General features: G+C 36.7%; 1 protein-coding gene across 1 annotated transcript in view; it reads right to left on the minus strand.

The window, feature by feature from the left end:
* Positions 1-513: 513 nt before the first annotated feature.
* LOC135629006 (protein ILITYHIA-like) overlaps positions 514-22,722 on the minus strand; it is a 37,578-nt gene continuing 15,369 nt past the window's right edge. Inside the window, exons 19-60 of the mRNA XM_065136085.1 lie at positions 22,366-22,668; positions 22,165-22,281; positions 21,971-22,072; positions 21,427-21,576; positions 19,751-19,915; positions 19,498-19,674; positions 18,060-18,182; positions 17,839-17,919; positions 17,597-17,713; positions 17,326-17,498; positions 16,031-16,108; positions 15,803-15,950; positions 15,148-15,270; positions 14,994-15,050; positions 14,800-14,910; positions 14,500-14,691; positions 14,204-14,377; positions 11,860-11,970; positions 11,704-11,773; positions 11,560-11,638; positions 11,358-11,460; positions 11,121-11,291; positions 10,854-10,976; positions 10,659-10,772; positions 9,863-9,969; positions 9,721-9,772; positions 9,538-9,644; positions 9,379-9,438; positions 9,174-9,288; positions 6,713-6,823; positions 6,491-6,628; positions 6,290-6,412; positions 6,103-6,174; positions 3,846-3,958; positions 3,510-3,668; positions 3,332-3,428; positions 3,076-3,258; positions 2,574-2,768; positions 2,323-2,493; positions 2,105-2,237; positions 1,335-1,413; positions 514-1,054 (exon numbers count right to left, since the gene is read on the minus strand). Coding sequence (XP_064992157.1) covers positions 1,012-1,054; positions 1,335-1,413; positions 2,105-2,237; positions 2,323-2,493; positions 2,574-2,768; positions 3,076-3,258; positions 3,332-3,428; positions 3,510-3,668; positions 3,846-3,958; positions 6,103-6,174; positions 6,290-6,412; positions 6,491-6,628; positions 6,713-6,823; positions 9,174-9,288; positions 9,379-9,438; positions 9,538-9,644; positions 9,721-9,772; positions 9,863-9,969; positions 10,659-10,772; positions 10,854-10,976; positions 11,121-11,291; positions 11,358-11,460; positions 11,560-11,638; positions 11,704-11,773; positions 11,860-11,970; positions 14,204-14,377; positions 14,500-14,691; positions 14,800-14,910; positions 14,994-15,050; positions 15,148-15,270; positions 15,803-15,950; positions 16,031-16,108; positions 17,326-17,498; positions 17,597-17,713; positions 17,839-17,919; positions 18,060-18,182; positions 19,498-19,674; positions 19,751-19,915; positions 21,427-21,576; positions 21,971-22,072; positions 22,165-22,281; positions 22,366-22,668 — 5,220 coding nt within the window. The 3' untranslated portion in view covers positions 514-1,011. The remainder of the gene's footprint in view (positions 1,055-1,334; positions 1,414-2,104; positions 2,238-2,322; positions 2,494-2,573; positions 2,769-3,075; positions 3,259-3,331; positions 3,429-3,509; positions 3,669-3,845; positions 3,959-6,102; positions 6,175-6,289; positions 6,413-6,490; positions 6,629-6,712; positions 6,824-9,173; positions 9,289-9,378; positions 9,439-9,537; positions 9,645-9,720; positions 9,773-9,862; positions 9,970-10,658; positions 10,773-10,853; positions 10,977-11,120; positions 11,292-11,357; positions 11,461-11,559; positions 11,639-11,703; positions 11,774-11,859; positions 11,971-14,203; positions 14,378-14,499; positions 14,692-14,799; positions 14,911-14,993; positions 15,051-15,147; positions 15,271-15,802; positions 15,951-16,030; positions 16,109-17,325; positions 17,499-17,596; positions 17,714-17,838; positions 17,920-18,059; positions 18,183-19,497; positions 19,675-19,750; positions 19,916-21,426; positions 21,577-21,970; positions 22,073-22,164; positions 22,282-22,365; positions 22,669-22,722) is intronic.

Raw genomic sequence — 22,722 nt, forward strand, 5'->3', positions numbered from 1 at the left:
ACAACAACAATCATGAACAACATGTCAGCCACGTTAGGAAAAGAAAATTTGACGGAAATGAAGGTTGCCAAATTGAAGAGGGATTCCAATACGGCTTTTACGGGATTGGAGATGGGCCACTGCCTCCTTTTTCTTGACGCAGACATGGCATATGACTACGAAAATGGTAGGTGGTAAGTCTTGTTGGGATTCCATTACAAAGCTCCCATCGTATATGAATATATGCACGCATGGTTTTGTGGTTTACGTGAGCAGATTATTCATTGAACTCGCAGAATTATTCACATGTATAGCGCATTTAGCTGATGTTGTGACCTTCACACGTATTAATTAGTAGTTCAAGAAGTGGCTGCAGCGCTGCCTCTTCAAGAATCGTGACTTGGTAATTTGTTGGAGGCTGTTAGCTTCTTGTCCTTCTTGTCCTTTTTCTTAGCCATCAGGATTAGTACGGTTACAGATGACGATTCTTGAAGAGAAAAAAATGAACTTACGAAATGCATCTGAATTCTGACATAAGTAACAACCTTCTCATGTTACTGAGATCTTGAACTTGAATTATAGGAGATGGTCGAGACATCATTTCTGATGGTGCAAATTACAGTTGAAAAACAAAACAGGAACTTGTCCCCACATGGAGTAGAAAAAAAATTACACCCTTGATGTCAAAATTTATCCGAACAACCGGCAACGGGTTGTTCAGATATTTGCAATAGACAGACAACTCATTCAAATGCAAGCTAACTTGATGGTCGAGTAAACATTTCACAATGACAGTTTTGCAATGCTGCTGTAGAAGATTGATACTGAACAAAAATGATGGAAAGAATAGTATACCCTTGTCGCAAATTTGTATCCATCTTGGTGTCTGGTAGCACGTATTCCACCAAGCAACAATGGTTTTACACCGCAGACACATCTCCTGAATCGTAAGCGGCAGACAAAATCCTCGATTGGCATTGTGTAAATGGATCTCACAAATACAACGAAACAAAATCCCATGTCAGACGTGTCTCATGTTTTTGCCGTGTCATCATCACTATTCTCACTTTCATCACTGCACATTACAATTGAAAACTTAGGCAAAAATACATGCTAAATCTTCAATGAGGTGATGCAATTGCAATTGCCAATACATGCACAAGAGTCATTTACTCAAAATCTATGAAAATGAAATTTTCTGAAGAAATAAAATGTGTCAAAACGAAACTCAGCTTTGTGAATGTATTGCATGAGAGTTGTCTGGGTAAAGTTAGTAGAACCCATGATCATAATTTGTAATTTGGTTAGTAAAACATCCATGAAAGCCACTAACAAGGAGATCCATAATAAACTACCTGTTTTCAGAAAGCTTTGCTATTCTCCTAGCATCTAAACCAGTGATATATCTCTGTGCCGCCTGAATATTATCACCACCTATAAAAGATGATCATTCACAGTCAGAGAGCACTATCCACAAAAAGTAACATAACTAGACTGAACTTATTCACGACTTGAAATAATTCAAAGAAAATTTTAGTTCCTCGAGAGGAAATTATATCAGAAATAGTAGGGTTGTCAAGGTCAGGAAATAAGAAAGCACAGTATCACAGTATCTCTTCATTTGATACTTTTTTTCAAAGGATACAAGTTCAAAGATGGCAAGTTAACAAGCTTAGAAATGATTTGCTTGAATAACATGAAAGTCCTGATCATTATACATTAACTAGCTCTTGCCTATGAATACATCACCTTCCATCTACCTCATTGCAGGCTCATCAAATCTTGATGAGATGTCATATCTTGCAATTTATCAGTGTAAATTTCAGAAGCCACAAATTATAAAATGAGAAGAAAATAAAATAGACATTGGCTTAATTATGCTGACAAGTTAACATAGTATACTGCATCTTCAGATAGTGCTCATAAGTAGACAACGTCACATGATGGTAAAGTAACTCATTTGGCAAATTTCAGTATGACAGACCAGTGGAACAGATTGTCCTGAGAAAGAAAATGCCTGTACAACATCCAGTCATGTTACTACTACTAAATTCTTATAAAAGGTCAAAGACATCAAAAATGACCACAGAAGCATTATACCAAAGGAATATGTAATAGAGAGAACCTTTTGTTAATTGAAAAACATGCAGGGCACAACGCTCAGCAGCAAGTCGAACAGGGGTACTTCCATCCTTTAAACAATCTGCAATTGCTGGGCCCAAAGTCGAAATATATGTTGCAACTGCTGCAGGATTTACCTGTTTCCAACATCCACATAATCAGAAAACTGAAAACTTGACAGGATTCTAAGATGGAAACTAAGACAAACTATAGTGTGCAAACCTTTGCAAATGCTTTTATACCGGATAGGGATCTTCTTCTGACCTCACTGGAGTCATCTTGCAAAGCTGAAACAAGTAATTGGACTAGTTGTGAACTAGTACTTCCTTCCTTCTGGGCCTGATAACAAAGTAATCTTCCCATCGTCTTGTTTGCAGCTTCACGAATTGGGAACTGTTGTCATGAACAAACAAAGATTAAGCTAAGCATGATTTTGTAATTTATTAAGATATATCATTGTGCCTATTACGTACCTTATCATCTTTCAAAGCAACTCTAAAAGTATCTATAAGAGATGACAAAAGTGTACTCTGGCATATCATGGATGGATTGTACAAAGACATGGAAGAGAAGGTGAGCAATGAACCATGTCTGATGAACCACATCTGTGATGTACTCAAATCAGAAAGTACTTGTAGCAGATCTAGGAACTCAGTTTCTTCCATGTACTACAATAAGAGAAAATTGCATATCAGGTGAGAGTAATAACAGAAAATAAAAAGTAACTCAAATATACATCTAAGGAAAGAATTTAAGAAAAACCATAAGGCCATTAAAAAAAAGTAAATCTTCGATAAAGCATTCGATTATATGATATCCATTTTAGAATGAAGAAATTAACTGCATACTCTAAATCTTACTCCCTAGTAATGGTTGAAATATCCTATGCAATTTAGGATAGGGTAGTTCCCATGTAATTCAGATAGAAGTCCCAAACAAACAAACAAACAAACAAACAACGGAAGATAGTTGCACCTGAGATATTATTCCCATCACTTTTGCTGCCGAACTTCGCACTTCATCATCATCAAGCTGTAACATGTCTCTGACTAGAGTGCATGCTCGTAGCCTGACTGCACCACTCACACTTTTCCCAGCATGCTTAACAACACCTTTAAGGGCAGCCAACACTGCTTCCCTGATACCGCCATCTGATATCTGAATAATAATATAGTTATGACAAAGTGACTGAAATGTCAGTTCAGATGTCTGCAACATGGACGACAGTTACCTGTAAAGTTGATAGAAGATCGTTAACTAAAGGGTCCACTCGAGTGCTGAGCGCACTAAGCTTTCCCAAGGCAAGTGCAGAACTTGTGCGTACTGTCCTGCATTTCATATGAATTAATGGTTTAAGCAGAAAAGAAACGATTAAATAGTGAATGAAATAAATAATAAAGGACACTGACCTTGCACTATCTTGAAGGCATTTTATGAATGTAGTTTGAAGCTGTGGAAGAAAAGGCTTAAGGGCCATCCCACCTTTGCTAATCATGATGGACAAAGTTGACAATATGGCTGCTTTCACTTGCCAAGGAAAGCGGTCTCCTATGATCCGTATAAGAGGCCTATATACAAATGAACAGAGAGCCAAAATGATAGAGCAGGTGGAAAGCTACTTATAGTTAGACCATATATCCAGACTACAAAATTTGTCTGACAATATTAAACAATAGTTAACTTCTCATGATTTGTCTATTTTTGAATCTACATTTAAAATCAAACTTTTGTAGAAGAGTCAATACCCAGTAATAGGAACAACAAACTCCTTAAGTGTTTGTTCACTTGTAAGAGCAATTAACTCGCCCAAGCCCAGAGCTGCTTGTTCTCTCATTTCAGCGGAGCCATTAATTAGACCCTAGCAGTCATAGAGAGTCATATATCAGTCTTGCCGAAGTAGGTTCTTGACTGCAAAAGTTATGTATAAAGACAGAAAACTCTTGGCTACGCCATATGTTTCAAGCTTACAACAGAATGTTTAGTCATCCAGAAATTAATTTAAGTGAATCATGAATTAAGAAAAATCCTATATCAAAAAGCTCGGGCATGCTAAACTTGGAGGTGATGCAATATGATTGGGTACACTAAACACATTCATGTGCAGACACGAGAACCTAACTTGGATGCATATCTAAGTACCTAATTTGAAGGACATAGAATAAAAAACAATCAGAAGAAACTGATGATATTTCTGATTTTGTAGGTGTATGACATATTAGAAGTTTATCAGAAGCCTTAGAATCACAAGAAGATCCACCTATTAACAGATATTCTTCGATACACATAATATAGTAAAAGATTTTGATGCATGTGGTTGTGAACTTGAGAATAAATCCATACATTCACTGCTAACCACAGATAAGGTGGGCCAGCTAGGATTACTGGTAGGAGAGGTAAAGGGAGACTTCAGTAAAACATATTAAAAACAGTACAATGATATTTCTTTGCTCTTAGCTTGCCCAGCAATATTGCTTAAAAAAGTCCAGTGGCACGAAAAGATCCATGTTGCACAATGGATTAAAGGTATGCTGGGGATCTTAGTATCTAATTATGCACCATCAAAACTTCTTTTGACAACAATAAGAAACAAAAATACTATAAGTTAAGGATCTTAGTATCAAGGATTGAAATTTCGTACCGTACCAAAATTTCAAGACTTATTCGGTACGGTACGGTACCGTATACCGAACGATGTATTTCAGTATACCGCTCTCTCTCTCTCTCTCTCTCTCTCTCTCTCTCTCTCTCTATATATATATATATATATATATATATATATATATATATATATATATATATATATATATACACATATATATATATACACACATATATATATACACATACACACACACACACACACACACACACACACACACACACACACACACACACACACACACACACACACACACACACACACACACATATATATATATATATATATATATATATATATATATATATATATAGGTAAACCGTTCGGTTTACCTCTATACAAGGCGATGGCGCAAATAAAAAAAAATTTTGCCAACAACATCGCCCGAGAAGAGAAGAAAAAAAAAAATCTTCGCCTCTCTCCGCACCGCGACACCAATGCCTCTTCTCCTATGTGCGGATGAAAAGTCGCCGACAGACGAGGAGGAGAGCAACGATCTCTAGGTTCTCCCTTTCTTTTCCTATTTCTTTCTTCCCCTTCTCCCGCTTCTTTCTTCTCCCTCGGTCACCGTCGACGATAATGCCTCAATCGGCGATGATAACACCTCAATCGATGGTACCGCTCAGTAGCGAGCGGTCCGTGTGCCGGTCTATTGATAGACCGGTACGTACCGCCTGGTACGGGCGGTATCATTCAGTATTGCAGGCCTTTCTTACTATACTATTATATTTCATGAGCATGTTGGTCTGTATATTATTTTAAAAATTGTGCTAAATGAACTCTTAACAGAACTCAAGAAAAGAATTAACTAGAATCTGTGAAAAACTGGCTGCCATCCCCCTCCATTCTTTCAAATTTTGGCTTTTCTTCTGCAGAGGCACACACATTTTGTATGTCATCCACTATCTTGCTACTTTTGCTACTTTTGTAGTTCCAAAACCCAATCCAAAAACTATTTTGCTACTTTTGTATGTCATCCACTATCAAGAAAGAGGAAAAAAAGAATTTTGGTTGACATGGTTACATTATTAGTGATTTATTGGGCATTGAACTTCTGCAATGCTCTAGTTTTGATAAATGCAGTTCTCAAACAAATCTAACTCATATACTCTTTTGGAGTATAAAACAATACTATTTCCAAGCCTAGATTTGTATACTGGTGATTATCAATTCAAGGGTCCAACCATAATGACATAAATCAGACAACTTCAAAATTATTTAAAAATTTTCTTCTTAGCGGTATAATGTGTCATGCTGGTTCATCAGCCAACCAGCACTTGGAATGAAACAATTTTTGAATCCTTGTTCGCCAGTGTGGAAAATCAGACAAGAAGTTAAGGTACCTGAAGAAAGATTGGCAGCAGAGGTTGAAGAGCTTTAGGAAGACAGAACCCAGGTATAAGAATAGATCCTCCCTGAAACATCAATTAATCTTTGCATCAGGGGCCAAGTATGACAAATAACTAAATGAAATTAGCCGTTGAGTTATGGCATATATTGCCAATCACTTTCAGAAGAGAAAACTGGTACCTTTCTTTTTCTCCGCTCTTTATCTCTAGCAGTAGAGACAGCATCACGAACAAGTTTGATATATGAAGAGAGGAGCTCCTTGGGAACCGATCCAACAACCCTTGCTAACGCTTCCCAAGCTACCTGTTAGCTAGAGAATCAGTATAATGACTGTTGAGAACCTAAGTACATATGGAATAATATAAACTTCTATAGATTTACCGCAACAGTAGCTGAATCCGAATCACTTAACATAGTAACAAGAGTATAGATCATGTTGGAGGCTTCATCAACCAAATATAACTTGCTATTTTTGAAAAAATAGCCTATCAAGTATGAAGAACCTCTTCGCATCAGAGCCTGTGCAGAGGACTTGTTGATTAATAACATGGGAAAAAACAGGGACAAAACCAATATAACTTGATACAATAGCTGCAACAAAACCTGGTTATCAGCAACTCCTTTATGGAGCTCTGAGATTAAGGAATCAACGCCTTCCTCATCAATAACTAGCACAACAGTTTCTGCAGCCTTCTTTGCAGAATTTCGAACATCCTAACATTTGACAAGTAGATTTAGCAACAAGATGTAGTATCCAACTTTGGCACAATAGAACAACTATAATCCTTCTACTTGAGCCAGATGTAAATGAGTAACACTGTATACTGGAAGAAGTTCAAGTCACCAACCTTACACTACAAAGTAGTCAAAATGTTTGATTATCAGACAACTAAAAAACATGCCTAAAGAAAAAATATGCTTTATAATGAGATTTGAAATTAGCAACACTGTATACTGGAAGAAGTTCAAGTCACCAACCTTACACTACAAAGTAGTCAAAATGTTTGAATATCAGACAACTAAAAAACATGCCTAAAAAAAAGATGATTTATAATGAGATTTGAAATTGTATAAGTGCTGGAATTACCAACATAGACCGTAAAATGATCTATGATTGGGATACATACCATATGCTATGAGTGGATTGGCTCAAATACAATAAAGGTTTGGCAATAAGACACCCAAAGACAATATACGTCAATAGTAATCAAAAGGATACTCAGTGATTTTGAGTCAACTGGTGCATTATCAGACAAGGTACACAAGTGTCTGAAATTTTGTCTCATCCCTTAATCCACTTTTATCATTGTGAAGGCAAAAGTGATGATCAGCATGTGATAATGATGAGAGAAATATTATGATAAGAAATGACTAAATAGTTTGTGAAAGAAAAATTTTAATTTATGCTTAAAATTATGTATACAATATTTGATAGGTATTGAACCAAGTGGCAGTTGCAATGGCTAAAGCCAAAGACTCCCTAGTTCAATCCAGATCTAGAATTTCTTTGATTTGAACCTACCCAATCCCTTTTTTTTTTATCATTTGAAGCCAAGTGAGAAATCATAAAAGTCTACAGTTCAAAGGCCCATCACATGTTGCCACAGTCACATGCGATGAGTCAGATGGACCTCAACAGTCACAGTTCCCCCAAGAACCCATAACAATAGCAAGGATTATGACAAATGAATATATCCACTCAACTTTCCTTCACAAATCCGTGGACAAAGTTTCTGTGGCCATAGGTATGAGCAAATAACTACAAGAGTTGCTAATAAATTATAAGGAACCTTTCTAATGCACAGGAGTTTCGGCACAAGCAAGCAAGACACTGCCAGTTTTGCAGAAGTTTGGCAGCTGAAAGTGTTAAAAAATTGAGCAAGCCATAAGCATATGAAAGGATCATTCTCCAAGCCTTCGCACAACAGATAGACTTATGTATGAAACAGGAGCCTTTGTGGTCCTGGATGGGCTTAACAACATCATTAATAAATAAACCTTTAACCAATAAGGTAATCAGCAAGTCATAAAGACAGTTGGTACCATCAAAACTGAAAATCATTTCTTGTACACAAATTATGGAAAATAAATGTTGCATGGAACTCAACTAACAAGAACACCTTTAAACCAAAGATTATCACAAATTATAGAAACAATTTGTGGCCACTGGGGGCCAAAGATTATCACAAATATTGGCCTTTAAACCAAAGAATTCTTTAATATTGGCCTTTAAACCAAAGAATTCTTTTTGACCAGACAGATATTTAGGGTTTACAGTTTAGGTATTTACCGGTCTGGGTGAATCAGTATGAGACCGACCATTTTGGGCGGTCGTGTCCAGTTCATGTATAAACGAAAAAAAAATTCTCGCCCTCATCTCCCTAATCATGAGCCTTGACTCAACATGTTGTCTCCCTCACCTCCCTGCCACCTGCTGCAGCCTACCACCTAGCAGGACCATGCGTCATCGACCGGAGACACTCATCTTCTTCTCCTCCTTCCTCTTCCTCCATGGCCTCCTCTTAGTCCTTCTTCCTCCACTGCCTCTTCTTCTTCCTTCCTCTTCCTCCTCCTCCATCATCTCCCTCTCCCCCTCCTCTTCCTCCACTGCATCTTCTTCTTCTTCCTCTTTCTCTTCCTCCTCTTCCTCCATCGCCTCCTCTTCTTCCTTCCTCTCCCTCCTCTTCCTTCCTCTTCTCCTTATTCTTCCTTCCTCTTCGGTACATACCACTATATCATGTGTTGGTACACTGTCAATGGTTAGTACACCAGTAACGGTCACGAAATTGCAATCCTTGCTTTAATCAATGATGAATTGAACTAAACCCAAACCTCAAATTTACAAATATATTGAAAGCAAAACTAATAGTAAAAAAAAAAGCATTAGATAACAAATATCAATCACCAGATTTTGGTACCAGTGAACAAGAGTAGGCATTACATAAAATAATCAGGTTCGGGTACCAGGTTTCTAATTCATGGAAAACTTTAGTGGTCATGAATGTGTTCAAATTTACAATCAGTAGTATATGTGGTAGATAATCTAAGAGATAAATCATTTTACCAAATCATCATCACCCATTGCAACGATCAATGGTGGAAGAATTGTTCCAATATGAGCGTTAAGACCAGCTCCAGCAACTTCTGCCAAAGCTCCCAAAGCATGAGCGTTAAAAGCACTGCACCATATGAACAGGATTAGTAAGAACTTGGATGCCAAATTCCAAGTGGATACATATAGAAAGAGAAAAAGAAAAAGAGTAACTTACGAAAGAGGAAGCTGCACTAGTTTAGGCAAGATGTGAGGTAAAACTGCTGCTGTCCTGACACTGAAACAAACAAGGAATGAACATTCCAGGTTTCAAACAAACAAGTCCATGCATATTTACATAAAAATGGAAAAGTCAAATAGTATCTAAAATATTAACCTCAATATCTGTTTAAGTCCATCGAGAGCTGTATCAGAGCTTGCATCATCTTCTAATGCATGCAGGAGTGTAGGAACAATTTCATCAATTGCTTGCATTCCAGCACTCTGCAACAAGAAATTTTCATTATCAACTCCTATCAATTGATGATAAAGGCACATCCAGGTGGGCAAAAGGTTGCACCTTGTAAAGTGTACTAAATGCTAAGCCTGCTGATTCACGGACCTCTGGCATGCTGCAATACATCCGAAAGTGACCAACTAGAGATAAATATTGAAAAAATAAGATGAAAAGTCAAATGCAAGGAGGAAAAAGATTCTCAGACCTATCACACAGAGCTGTACGAATTGTAGGGATAAGCTCATCCATGAAATTCAGTAACTGGTGTTTACCAGCACTTGCCATCACTTCACTCAGACCAATGCATACACCCTGTAGAAGCACAAGTTGAACAAGGGTAACATAAATATTTACCAGAACCGAAGTATCATGTCTATAAACAAAGGCTAATAATTCATTTCACATGACAGAACAAAAAACAAAAATAAAAAACTGTTGCCCAAAAACTTTGACTAGAATCTCGATCAAACCCAACCAGAACATGAAACAATTTGGAAAGGAATGACCATATGCTTATCAAATCATAATATGGGCAACGTTAGAACAAACTGCACCAGTACTGGCAACATACTTGTCAATATCAAGTTATCAACAACCAAAAAATTGGTGGACCAAGAACCACCACAAAAAGATGATAAAAGACCTCAGTGGATAAACTATAAATAGGCTTCATATTATTGAACAGTGTTAAGTTATCTAGTTGTCTCAGACTCTCAACTAAATAATGCAATTTTGCCAAACCAGTTTGTACAATACTACATATGAACGTAATTTGTATTGGTGCATTATCCGGAATTGCATTCCATGGTCTCAACCAACAAAAGGCAAATGAATGAGAGTATTCAAGCATGTTAGATGGTGTTATTGTTGTGCACACTTGGATGTGCCAATGAATTACTTTTCATGTCAAGTTTATTAAACTGCAAGTACAACCTGTTAGTAGCATCTGGCAAACATCAGTTGGAGCTAGATTCATGCACTATTACAAAAAACAAACTCACTTGTCTTCTACTAGTGTCAGAGTCTTTCAGCCCTTGTGCCAGAATTGGGATAATTGAAGGCAAAACCCTATCACCAAGCTTCCTAACAAGCTCACCAAGAGATCTTCCAGCAACCTGAATATTATGGATAATTGATGAATAATTTTAAAAAACAAATAATTTAAATGACATTCAGTGTACTTTTAGAAAACAAACCTGCCGTCTTTCTGAGGAAGATGAAGCGAGAGAGGAAATAAGTGTATCCATCAAAATTGGCATTATTTCCTTGAGAGTCTTGGGGGTATTTGCCACGATTGTCTTCCACACGTGCAATGCAGCCTAAGGAGATAAATATATGTCACAGATTTTGGTCAAGAAACCATGATATAAGGATCATATGTTGAAAAGTACCCGAATTTGTAGCAAAATAACAATTGTGACCTGACCATGCAAACATGCCAGAGTAAAAGCAATGTCGCGTACCTGACGCACAGTCAAGCTAACATCACTACGAACCATATAGATTGCAGCAAGAACTTCATTACGCTTCTTATTGCCCAGTACATCAATAATTGCACGGCCATGAGCCTCAGTACTTGCACCTTCATCATCACTGCCACCTTCAAGAGTTGCTTTCCCAGAAGTTCCTGCAACCTGCAAAGACACAAGTTTATGCACGCGTTCCAAAACTAAGCACAAATAAATAAATAAAATAAAGACCTTGAAAAGAAGATCGCCAAGAAGTTCAATAGAACTTTGACGTATACGCCAGTTGTCACTAAATATACCATCTTCGACAGCAGGCAACAACAAGGGTAAAGATCTGGTTCAATATTCACAAGAAAGGTCAAAGTAACCCATCAATGAGTAATTAAAAGTGGAAAATATAAAGTCACTACAAGAGAAAGGTTTAGGAGCAAACGTTGTTGCATAATGCTCCACAAACACATGGCCAGCACTGAGTGCTGCATCACGAACAGATTCATTTTCATCCGCAAGCCCTAAAAGAAATCAACATTTAGAATCATATATAAAAGAAGATATATGGATAACAAAGTTAACTTACCATCCAAAATTGCAGGCAGCACTATCTGTAAATAATTCTGAAAGACGACACCTAAGGATCTCGGCAAGTACTACACATCATTACAAGTGTAGTCAGAAAATGCTAGGAAAGGTTGATGGACAAAAATGAAAAAAAAAAAAAAAACTAGAGATTTACCTTAAAAAGTGTTAAATGCCCATCACGAACAGATGCGCGTTGATGAGAACAGTTTCTGATGATGTCTGGAAGAATGCGCTCAAAGTAATCCTTTCCAAGAGCAGCCAAAACCTAGCAAAACAAGAGTTGTGAACATAACGACAATGACTATTCTGAAAGCTTATTTCAAACCAGGGCTGCAGTTGATGGGTTCTTGTAAATATTTAATGCCATGGTAAAAATAAAACGACTTGACTGAACAACAAAGTTGATTTTCAAAGGTTATTCGCTATTTGTTGTAAATCCCCATGCTGGTTGCAGGTATTCAAGGTATGTATTGCTGTCACTAGATGGTACAACTACTTGGAATCAATACGAGGGCTAGGGTTGCAAGTTGAAGGGAGCTGTGGTCTATGACCGAAGCTGTGGCTAAAAAAATATATAAATCATACTGGACCCACTAAGATGTCAAGAAGGTCAAATAGGTTCACTTCCTGGAAATGGTTGCCATCTGCAAGAGAATTAGTGTGACCACTGTTCTGCATACCAACTCCACGTCAGAACAGCACATGCACCTTACAGAGCGATAAGCACAAAAAATCAATCTCTGAACATGAACAGTGACAATAAAGCTATTGCAACATCGGCTACACAAGGTTTGCACCAACAGAATCATGAATTGATTCCTACATTAGTCATTGAAAAATTCAGCGAGTATTTATTTACTTAATTTCTTTAGATGGTATAGATCATCTATTTGACAAACTCACTAACAATTATTTTGCTCCAAATATAGTCAATTTTGACTGATTCAATCAAGGATCCTGAATTTTCTACAGTAAATTGGTGTGAAATTACTAGAACAAGATTTGGTCCATATTCCATACACAAACAGAAGATAAACCATGTCAAGCCCGGCATGTTAACATTTGGTTTAGAATTCATATGGACAAAGATTTATTTGAAATAAAGAGCTCTTGAACAATTAAACGTGGTGACAAACTGTCGTCAAGCAATATATGCTTCCATGATATACAAGCACAATGCATGTCAAATGCATGTCAATTCTATCATGACTGATGGGTCATATGGACATGATAGGATTGACTTGATACTTCCATGTTAATTCATATGAATTGCTAAAATCCACTTGTTTCAGATAAAAAGAAGCCATAAAGAAGACATGTAAGATGTGACGAAGAAGCAAAATACGAGACTAGTTGCATAAATGATAGGCACCATTTTCCCAAATACTTCCTGGGCTCCAAATGCATGAAAAAAAATTAGGTGTCACACGGCTAGATAGTTTCTTTCCCCAAGCACATAAAGAGATATACGTACATTTGGGGCATATTCATGCTAACAGCAAATTAAAAATCTCATAACCAATGGTAATCAAAAGAGATTTCCCTAATAGTATTTCTAATAAAATATTCTTCCTCGATAAATGGTCTTCAGTGATCATATAGTGGGGTGGTAGCATTTAAATTTTCTAAGTCCAATGAGAAGAATATGAAATGGTTACTATTACAACATATTTCAGAAGAAAGAAATCGCTAATTTGATCACTAAATCAATGATATGGCTCAAAAACTAAGCAATGAAAGAAAGACAATCAGATGGTAAATCAATATTTAAAAAGAATATTTCATAAACTAAACCAATAAAGAATAAAGGAATTATAAAATATGATTTGTCATGACATGGGACTAAATCGGATGTTATAATCTCCCCCATAGTAAGGGGCTTGACGTCCTCATCGGGACCATACATAGCACAAAACCAGACTATGGTGCATGTGAGGCCTAACCCAATGATGGTGTCATGACTTGTGTTCTAATGTCGTTCACCGATAGTCTTTTCCTACTCTAACCCCTCATTGTGCAAAATACTAGGCCAGTCATCGTATCATTTGGACTAGACCTAATAGGATACAACAATAACAAAGTTGTAAGTTCCAACTATTTGGGGTCGGTTGCAAGGATCTTTTGCCACCATTGAGATCTATAAAAAGTCATATATTTAGTTAAGTTTAGAGCATTTAAATCATTATTTATATTTTTTAATAAGATTTTTTTATGTCTTTCTCTATCTCTCCTCTTACCGCTAACATTAATCATTGCATTTCTTCTAATTACTATATCCATAAGTCTCCAAAGTACATATTCATACCATCTTAAGTGATTCTCTCTTATCTTATATTCTATCGAAATAATAGGATAACTGATGAAATTGAAATGATAACTAATGTATATAGTTCAATATACAAGACTCAATAGCAAAATCACTTATCACGATGTTAAAAGATAAAAATAAACAAAAAATAAATCAAGACTAAGTTGAATGATTCCAAAGGAATCCAAACCTCACTAAGCCCTTGAGCAGCTCCAGAACGCTCAACATTGCTGCTGTCAGATTTAAGTGTCTCTAATAACCATGATACAAGATCCGGAAAATTCTCTTCTCCCATTCCCCTGATAAGAGATCCAAGTGCCCTTGCTGCAACAGACCGAACTTCTGGAATAGGATCAACCAAAACCTGATTCCAGAAAGAGAATAAAAAATTTTAAAAAATGCCAAGAGCCAATTTCTTCATATAATAGAGGTCTCTTATTTTTATTTTATTTGAATGGTAAAGTAACATGCTCAAGGAGTTTCCACCTTCTTGATCTCAGGAAGTAGTAATCCTATATATGGAATCATATCCTTTGGTTCAGTCACTAAAGAACACATATTTCCAGCAATTTGGGCAGCTTTTTTTTTTGTGTCCGCACTTCTCTCCCTTAATCCTCTATGAACAATAGGCACCAATAACGCCAAGGACGGTGCATCAACTGAGTTGATGAAAGTTGTCTGCAAAAGTAATCAAAAGCATTAAACTACTACAAAAAAATAAATCAAAATAGAAAATCAAAAAAGTTACATACTAGCAGAACTATAAAATATGTATATAGAACTCACTTGAAGAAGGATGTCAAGAGAGTGCTTTGTGTACTCATTAGGGTCAGTTAGACCCATCAGCAGGGTTGGGACAAGTGCAGATATTTCTGGATTTTTTATGACACTACCAACCTGATCAACAAAAAACATGCAACACCTGTTATAGTAAAAGCCAGAGATATGTCGAACTGCAAACACACGAAAGAAATCTATACTTGCTGAAGAGCAGTTTGTCCGGCAGCTTGAACTTTCGGGTGTGTGTCAGTCAGTACCTACAATAATTTTCAGTCAATTGATATAGTAAAATATACTATATGTTAAGAAAAAGAGAATTCATAAGCTCAACCAAAGTGTTTAATAATAAGACACCTCAGTTAGTTTGGGAACAATCCTGGGCAAGCACTGAGAAAGTTGCTCAGGTGCACAGTATGCCATAGCACCAAGCAGCTGCACGCTATTTTGCTTAGTTCGCCATGCCTTATCCTCTAGCCCCTAAACAAATTACAAGCGAGTCATCCACCGGCACCTTGCTTACAGAAACCATGAAGAATACAAAGCTTTGTGATAGTTTTTCACAGGTCTGCTAAGTTATTCAGCAAACTCAACAAGTTTAGATCAGACAATAAGCCTTGCATTGTTGTTTAATTAAGATCACGTCTACATGTAATTTGCATAATCTACTTGCATACAAGCTGGATCTACATGAATGCAACATAGATCCAGTCTTGATCCACATAGAATTAAGCTAGAACCGCATGGATTTAGCCAAGTTCAGCACAAATCTGACCAACATTGACATAGATTCTCAAGGACGCAACCAAGAGCTTGCGGACCTACATCTTGTCTAAATCCACACATAAATCTAGGCCATGTTTCCAGTATTCAAGTGAAGTAGCTTCAAGAAAGAAAACAAAATTTTCATCCAAATTGAAGGAAATGATAGGGAAGTCCAATATCACAAATTAGATAAGACACTTGAAACCCAGCATTTGTTAGGCCTACAAATCACAAGACAAGCAAGCACCTTAAGAAGAGAAGGGAGAATAAGCTTCACTCCATAACCAGTAAGACGTGACATCATTGCACGAGCAGCACACTCAGAAGCTTCGCGTACAGCTAGGACTTGATCAGAAAAAGAAACCAAAAGCAGTGGTAGCATTTGAATTACATACCTAAAAGGCAACATATACAATTAAAATGATTAAATAAAACTCGAGTGAGATCTAACATGCAGAAAACTTCCTATACTTACGGTTCAAACAATCTACCAAGCTTTTCACAAAGACACTCGAATCCGAGTAAAGCTCCTTCACGAGACTTTGCTGAATTTCTGTGAAGAAAAAATGTGAGAGTCCAATACAATGAAGTTTAATGCACAATAGATGTAACACACTATTAACAAACATGTCAAGAAAAAAAAAACAAGATTTAGGCATAAACAAAGTAAAACATGCAAAGACACCAAGCAAAACAGAAAAAAACAAATATGTTCCTTTCATATTAAAAATGGAGTGCTAATGAATTGAATTATTTTAATATCCCCTTCTGCTTCCCTCTAGCACTGTACTCCTCCCTGCTGTCATGCCAAAAATTAGGGATCAAAAGTGTCACAGAACATGCAATGCCAACTTGCGTTAGAGTGACAGAATTTTTGACTCAAACTAGCCAACATAAGTACATGCAAATCAACACAACATGGACTCTTACAATATCAGAAAGGTAACAGCATGTTCCCATGCCGGAGATGGCAATCTTCAAGGGAATTGATGTAGCCTAATTATTTCATACGATATCAAATTTGACAAGACTGTTAAAAGCCTTCCAATCTTTGCCTTCATCGCATGACCAAAAAAAGAAGCCTACATTTTGGCAACAAAATATTTTCACAAAAAGGATGACAAAATATCATATGGAGACACTTTTAGTTTTTTGAGCTTTAAAAGCAAGAAACAGTGCTCAGATATACACTTCAACTCAAAATGGGTAAAGTTTTTTTTTTGGAAAGGACAATCAATGAACATCAAACAATAGATTCTACACATCAAAAAGTACAGCCATAAGCTTTACATACCCAAAAGCAACGAACGCTCAGCCAAGAATATGCAGAAGTAGATGTGCTAATCAGAGCATTATGTATATAACTTTAAAACTATTGATAAGAATAATCCTACATGCAAGAAATTTTAGTGGTGGTGATGGAGTAGTTGTAAACTGTTCCTTGGAATTTAGTTGATAGAATCCTAAAAAACAGACATAAGCTACTTTAGCCATATGCGCCAAAGTCTAACAAAAGAAGCAACATTTCCGTATACTATGCTTATAACTTATTGCTAATCACAAAATTATAACTTTAAAGGATAAGTTGCCTCACGCGGCAAAATGCATCAGATCGCTGACATCATAACGTTTTAGCTTCCAGGAATTTCAGGCAGGTTCAGACAATAGTGACACAGTATCAACATGAGGGTCCATGCCACAATGGTAATGTAATTGCAGTGAAACTTTAGACAGGCCCAGACAACAAACCACACAGGTAAACAAACAAACCTGTCTTGTAAACCTTCATGCAGGGCTGCTACAATGCCATACTTCTTCAAGGAAGATACTTTAAAACCTTTAGCTACACCGGCAAGTCCAAAGGCTGCACCACGGCGCTCCCCATACTTCTCACTTTTCATCAACCGATCTAGAAGTTTAGAAACAAGTGCCTGGCCATCTTCCTGATAATACCAAATGCAATTTCATGAAAAAAAATCTTAAACAAGAAAAAAGGTCAAGAACGACTATACCAACCAAAGATGATTGTACCAACAGTTACCTGTTTTGATGCCATTAATGGAGATAAACAATCAGAAACTGCTCGTTGAACTGCCTCAGAGGGGGTGTTCAGAACATCCAGCAATTTCTCAATAACAGTATGGACTTTTGGATCATCCTGCTTGAAATACAAATTCTTAGGCTAAGCCAATTAAACAATAAAGAGCCAATTTATATCTGGAAAGGCAAACCCAGTAAAACAGCAACACAGAACCATCCCAATTCCGGATGACGATTACAAACCTTAGCCAAATGTTTTGCAAGTGCTCCAGTGAAAATAACAACACCTTCTCTCACAAGATCATATTTTTCTTCATCAGATGTCTAAGGACAAAATATGCAGAATATTAAGTCAGCATTTGTGCCATTCAAATATTTCAGAACATTGGCTGTGTCAGTTCACAACAAATATATATATATATATATATATATATATGCAAACTAATAGTTAATTGAGTGTGTACCTTCTTATTCAAGTAACTGTCAAATATAGGGAAAAGTAATAGAACATTTTCTTTTCCATGCTTGTCGATAATCCTAATACCAGCATTTATCATTCTTGTACGAACATCCACATTAGGATCTGCCTGAAATTGAATATGGAGCAAATAGTACTTTATATTAATTAATGATAACACACAAAGAAGTGACAATTACTAAAATAATTACCAGACATGGATAGAACCACTCAATATCAGCACAGAGAGTTTATCAGAAATATCTTATTATCATGGTCTTCACCAAGGATAATAGTACTTGTGAAAAACCCCACATCAGCTGCCTAAAATTTTTTACTAGCATACAATCAGTACAGTGTCTAATACCTACTGCTCATTGTTGCTTGGATGATTATGGTTACCATGGATTCTAAGTTTCAGATTGTGCTAATTGCATCAAGTGTGCTAATTGCATCAAGTATACCACTCAAAGAACCAAAGTATGCATGTTTTGACTTTTAACTAATACTGGCACTGTAGTAAGCTTATTTTACCCTTCATATTGCAAAATATGCTCAAATATCCTGTGCATGAAAATGAGAAACATAAATATGCAAGAGGACAGTTATAATTCATCATTCGGACTTCATAATTCTCTCATCCACTCTCTTTCATATTTCAATTTTTGTCATCACTCTTCCCAGTTGTCTAGTTTCCATGTCAAGCAGCAAGGAACCTGTAAAACCAGGAACTGGAAACCCAGCAAGTAGTAGCTGAAGATAAATACCACCTAGAAAGCAAGAATAGCATAACTTTTATCCAGATTTTAATACATCAAGCGATGATTTACATAGATTTAATTAATTGCCACTTCCATGATGGATCTAACTTTTATTCCATATTTTATTCAAATCATCATCAACATACATCAGAAAATTGCATAAATCAAGGATTGCCATTTCCTGGCAGATAGCAATTCTTAAACCCAAGATAATCTGGTAATAGTTAGGTACCATATTCTTATAAAAAATAATAATAAATACAAATAAATAGTATTGTAGGAGTTTCAAGCCATATGTTTTAATACCGTATTTGATTAACTGGTAAACAACGGTCCATACAGGCTGGCACCATCGAATTTTGAAACCTTTCTTAAAAACATTGGCTGCAATCAACGTTTTATACACTGGTCCAACACCATTTGGTACTCAATTGGATCAGTATAATACTAGGATAGTAGGCTGTACACGGACCTTTATAGTGTATGCACAGGCATCAAGCTCTAAATTTCAATACTATTACTTGGTTGGACAGTTGAATATCAACAGGTAAATCTTGGTCTGACTGATATTTAAAATCTTGGCTGCAATAATCTTGTTTACAGGCATATAAAAAAACTTTATACATCAATGGTGCAATAGGACAATGATGCATGGAAATAATTGGGCAAGGACAAAAAACTTACCAAAGCACGTGATATCAGAAATGTCATGACAACTGGAAGATCTTTTGTTCTGAAAACATCTGCAGCTGAGTGAAGTGCCAAAGCAATACCCTGTCTCCCCAACCAGCTGGGATCTGCCATGTCTTGTCCAGTGCTAATGTCTTGAATATATAGAGAAAACAAAGCAGAAAGTGTATCCTGAAAACAGCACAGACAATGAGGTGACTATACCTTGAAAGCCAAAACTAATTCAGGAAATCACTGGAATATATACCGGTATGGTGTCGAGGTTTTCGTCCAAGGCTGCAGCTAATGCCTCTGCTGCAGCTAGACGAACATTATAGTGGACATGGGAAAGAGCATCCAGTAGACCAGAATAATCAGTCCCAAATTCAAATCCATAGCGATCCCATACTTCCTCTGCAAGTTCTGTGACTACCTGAACAGGATATTCTTACAGATAGGACAAATATGCCATGTATAGAAAGATAACTTTCAAATATAATGAAAAGCACAACTGCATGAACTTAAGTGATCTATTTATCAACCAGGCAAAAGAACTGATTCGACCAAGTGCCTTTATGAGTAATAGAAGAGTCCTCATGACTCGAGTGAAGCTTCTCTTTCCTCAAATTGCAGCAATCTGGGGTGAGATGGCTCCAGCGCAAGCATCTTCCCTAAAAGTCCACCTCACCCCTGTGATGCTAAGTAGTATGAGATGAGAGGTCTCTTGTAAAAAAGTGAATGTGAAGGTTCTCTCCTAAGCTTGGAAAAGGAGAAAGTTGTAACAAGGATGGTTGATCTTTATTCGTTGGAAAAAAGATCGATAGTGAAAGCCGATGACCTCAAAGGAAGAGGAATTGAGAGTGGATGTACATCAAGAAAACCAAACCACCATAAATTGGTTTGCATTCATTTTCTTGCTTGTGACTTTTGATCGTGGTTGCTTATTATCACTCACTCTACTAGTAACTCTTACAAGCATTCAATTCTTGATTAATCATTTTTCCAATATGTGTTTTTCTCGATTGAATTTTAAAGTCGGTTCAAATTTATTACAGCACTAATTCACCCTCCTTCTTAGTGTCATTAAGATCCTTACAACTCAAACTCAAGCTACATCAGTAGAACACTTATAAATCAAGTACCAACTAAATGTGTTTATAACAACTAGTATTTACTAGTCTGACCAATGATTAGTACTGAACCACATTGATAGTTAACATTTAGTATAATTTTTTATTTATTTTTCCTACTGATACCGGATGACATAGGTCACTATACCACCACAAATATAGTAATGGCCCAACTGGTTGTTGAAACAAATATTAAATCAAATGTAAATCCTTGATTAAAATATGCTCATAGGGCATCTATATCTCCCAAATATAATCATGCTTCCGTGTGAGGTAATATTATGCTGAGAATTTGCATGGAAGGGCCAATCAGTTGTTAACTTGTTACACAACTAGCTAGCCTTCAATCTCAATGTCAAATTCCTAGCCAAGACAGCCTCGGGTTAAGGCAGCATTCAATGAGAGAGAAATCTAAAAAAAAGGATCTGAAATAGTAATTCAGCTTTAGTTCATCACACAAATAGCAAACTACCATATGCTTAAGCCATTTAAACATATAAAACAAAGATAGCATGGTTAAACACTGAAATAAAAGAATTCATTGATCTCATAGGCAAATTTGTGCTGGAGATTATATTAAATAATACAAATAAAACAGCTATCATATCAAAAAGTAAAAACACAAACAATCTCCTAAGCAACATATAATAGGGAGAACAAATCAATCTAATTAATCATACATGGTATACAGGAACTTAAGCCCTTGCTTCGAACAGTCAGACAAGGAAAAGACGTAAAAGAGAGATGATTGAGCTGGAAGCTACAAAGAATTAGCTGCAAGTACAATGCATGACAAGATATAAACATCACTAACCTTCTCAGGATCATGTAAAGCAATCCAAAACCTCGTTGTCACCGATATATCCACATGAATTGGATCACCAGGGGAATAAGGAATGCATTTTATAGCATTTAAACAGGCAAGCCTGACATGTAGATCTTTTGCATAAACTCCACAAAGAGCCTACGATATACAGAACAATTGGAAATGAAAGACAAACAATTAGAGGATAAATATCTCATATATAGCATAAGCAAGGTTTGCAATTCCAATTCATATCGGCATACCGAGTCTTGCTATTTTAGCTATTTTAGCTAATACATATTGTATTAGTGTTTTCAGTTTTATATAAAATAGCTAAAAGGTCGGTAACGGTCGAAATTGACCGGTACCGCCCGGTACAGGTCCATATTACCGCCTGATACAACCCCGTATCGCTCGATATGGGGCCAAAAATATGTTACTGCTCGGTAGCGGGTGGTCCGTGTGCCAAGAGGCTCTCGGACCGGTACATACCGCCCGTACCGGACAGTAGACATCAAATTTAAAAACCATGAGCGTAAGCACATCAACTCACTTTGGCCAATTCATCAGATCGGAGTCCTAGGCATAACTCATTCAACATAGGCCCTACCAGAGGTTGATAAGCCGGAACAACACCAAGGACATGATAAAGAACCTGAAATATATCAATAATAATTGACAAGTACTCTCGACGATAATATAAAATGAATAAAGATCATCAATAGAACCAAGGTGTTAATGTCCAACCGAGAGCATTCGTGGCCTAGGAAGAGGCAATATTGGATCCAAATGGATAGATAGTATTCGAAGCACATCATCATGAAGTATCGTCTTCTTTGAAGAAAGCAAGATCTGCTCCATTATCTAACAGAAAAGAAGAAATATTTTGAAGCTTCAACAATAATAGCAGAAATTGGACATAAAAATAATTCAGACAGGAAAGCATACCGGAAACACGAAGGTAAAAGAATCTGCAGGAAGTGGTCCAGTGTTACATGACACGGACAGCCCAGTAACTATTTGTTCAAAAATACTCAATGAGGACCTTTTATGGACTTCACCCTCATTAACTGGAGGAATAAGGTCCCACAGTACATTAACATCTTTTGTCGAAACTATCCGTAAAGCAGCAGCTATTTCATGTGCCCAACTACAAAGAGGAGGGGCTAGACAACGGGCTAGATTTAGCATAGTACCAAATGCAGCATTACCGACTATTGATGAGTGCAGTAATGGTTCTACATAGTCTACCTGTAAGAGACCATTAGAGTGGAAAGAGGATAAACATAACTGATTATGGAAATA

This window comes from Musa acuminata, chromosome BXJ3-1, assembly GCF_036884655.1.
Source record: "Musa acuminata AAA Group cultivar baxijiao chromosome BXJ3-1, Cavendish_Baxijiao_AAA, whole genome shotgun sequence".
NCBI classification, from domain to species: domain Eukaryota; kingdom Viridiplantae; phylum Streptophyta; class Magnoliopsida; order Zingiberales; family Musaceae; genus Musa; species Musa acuminata.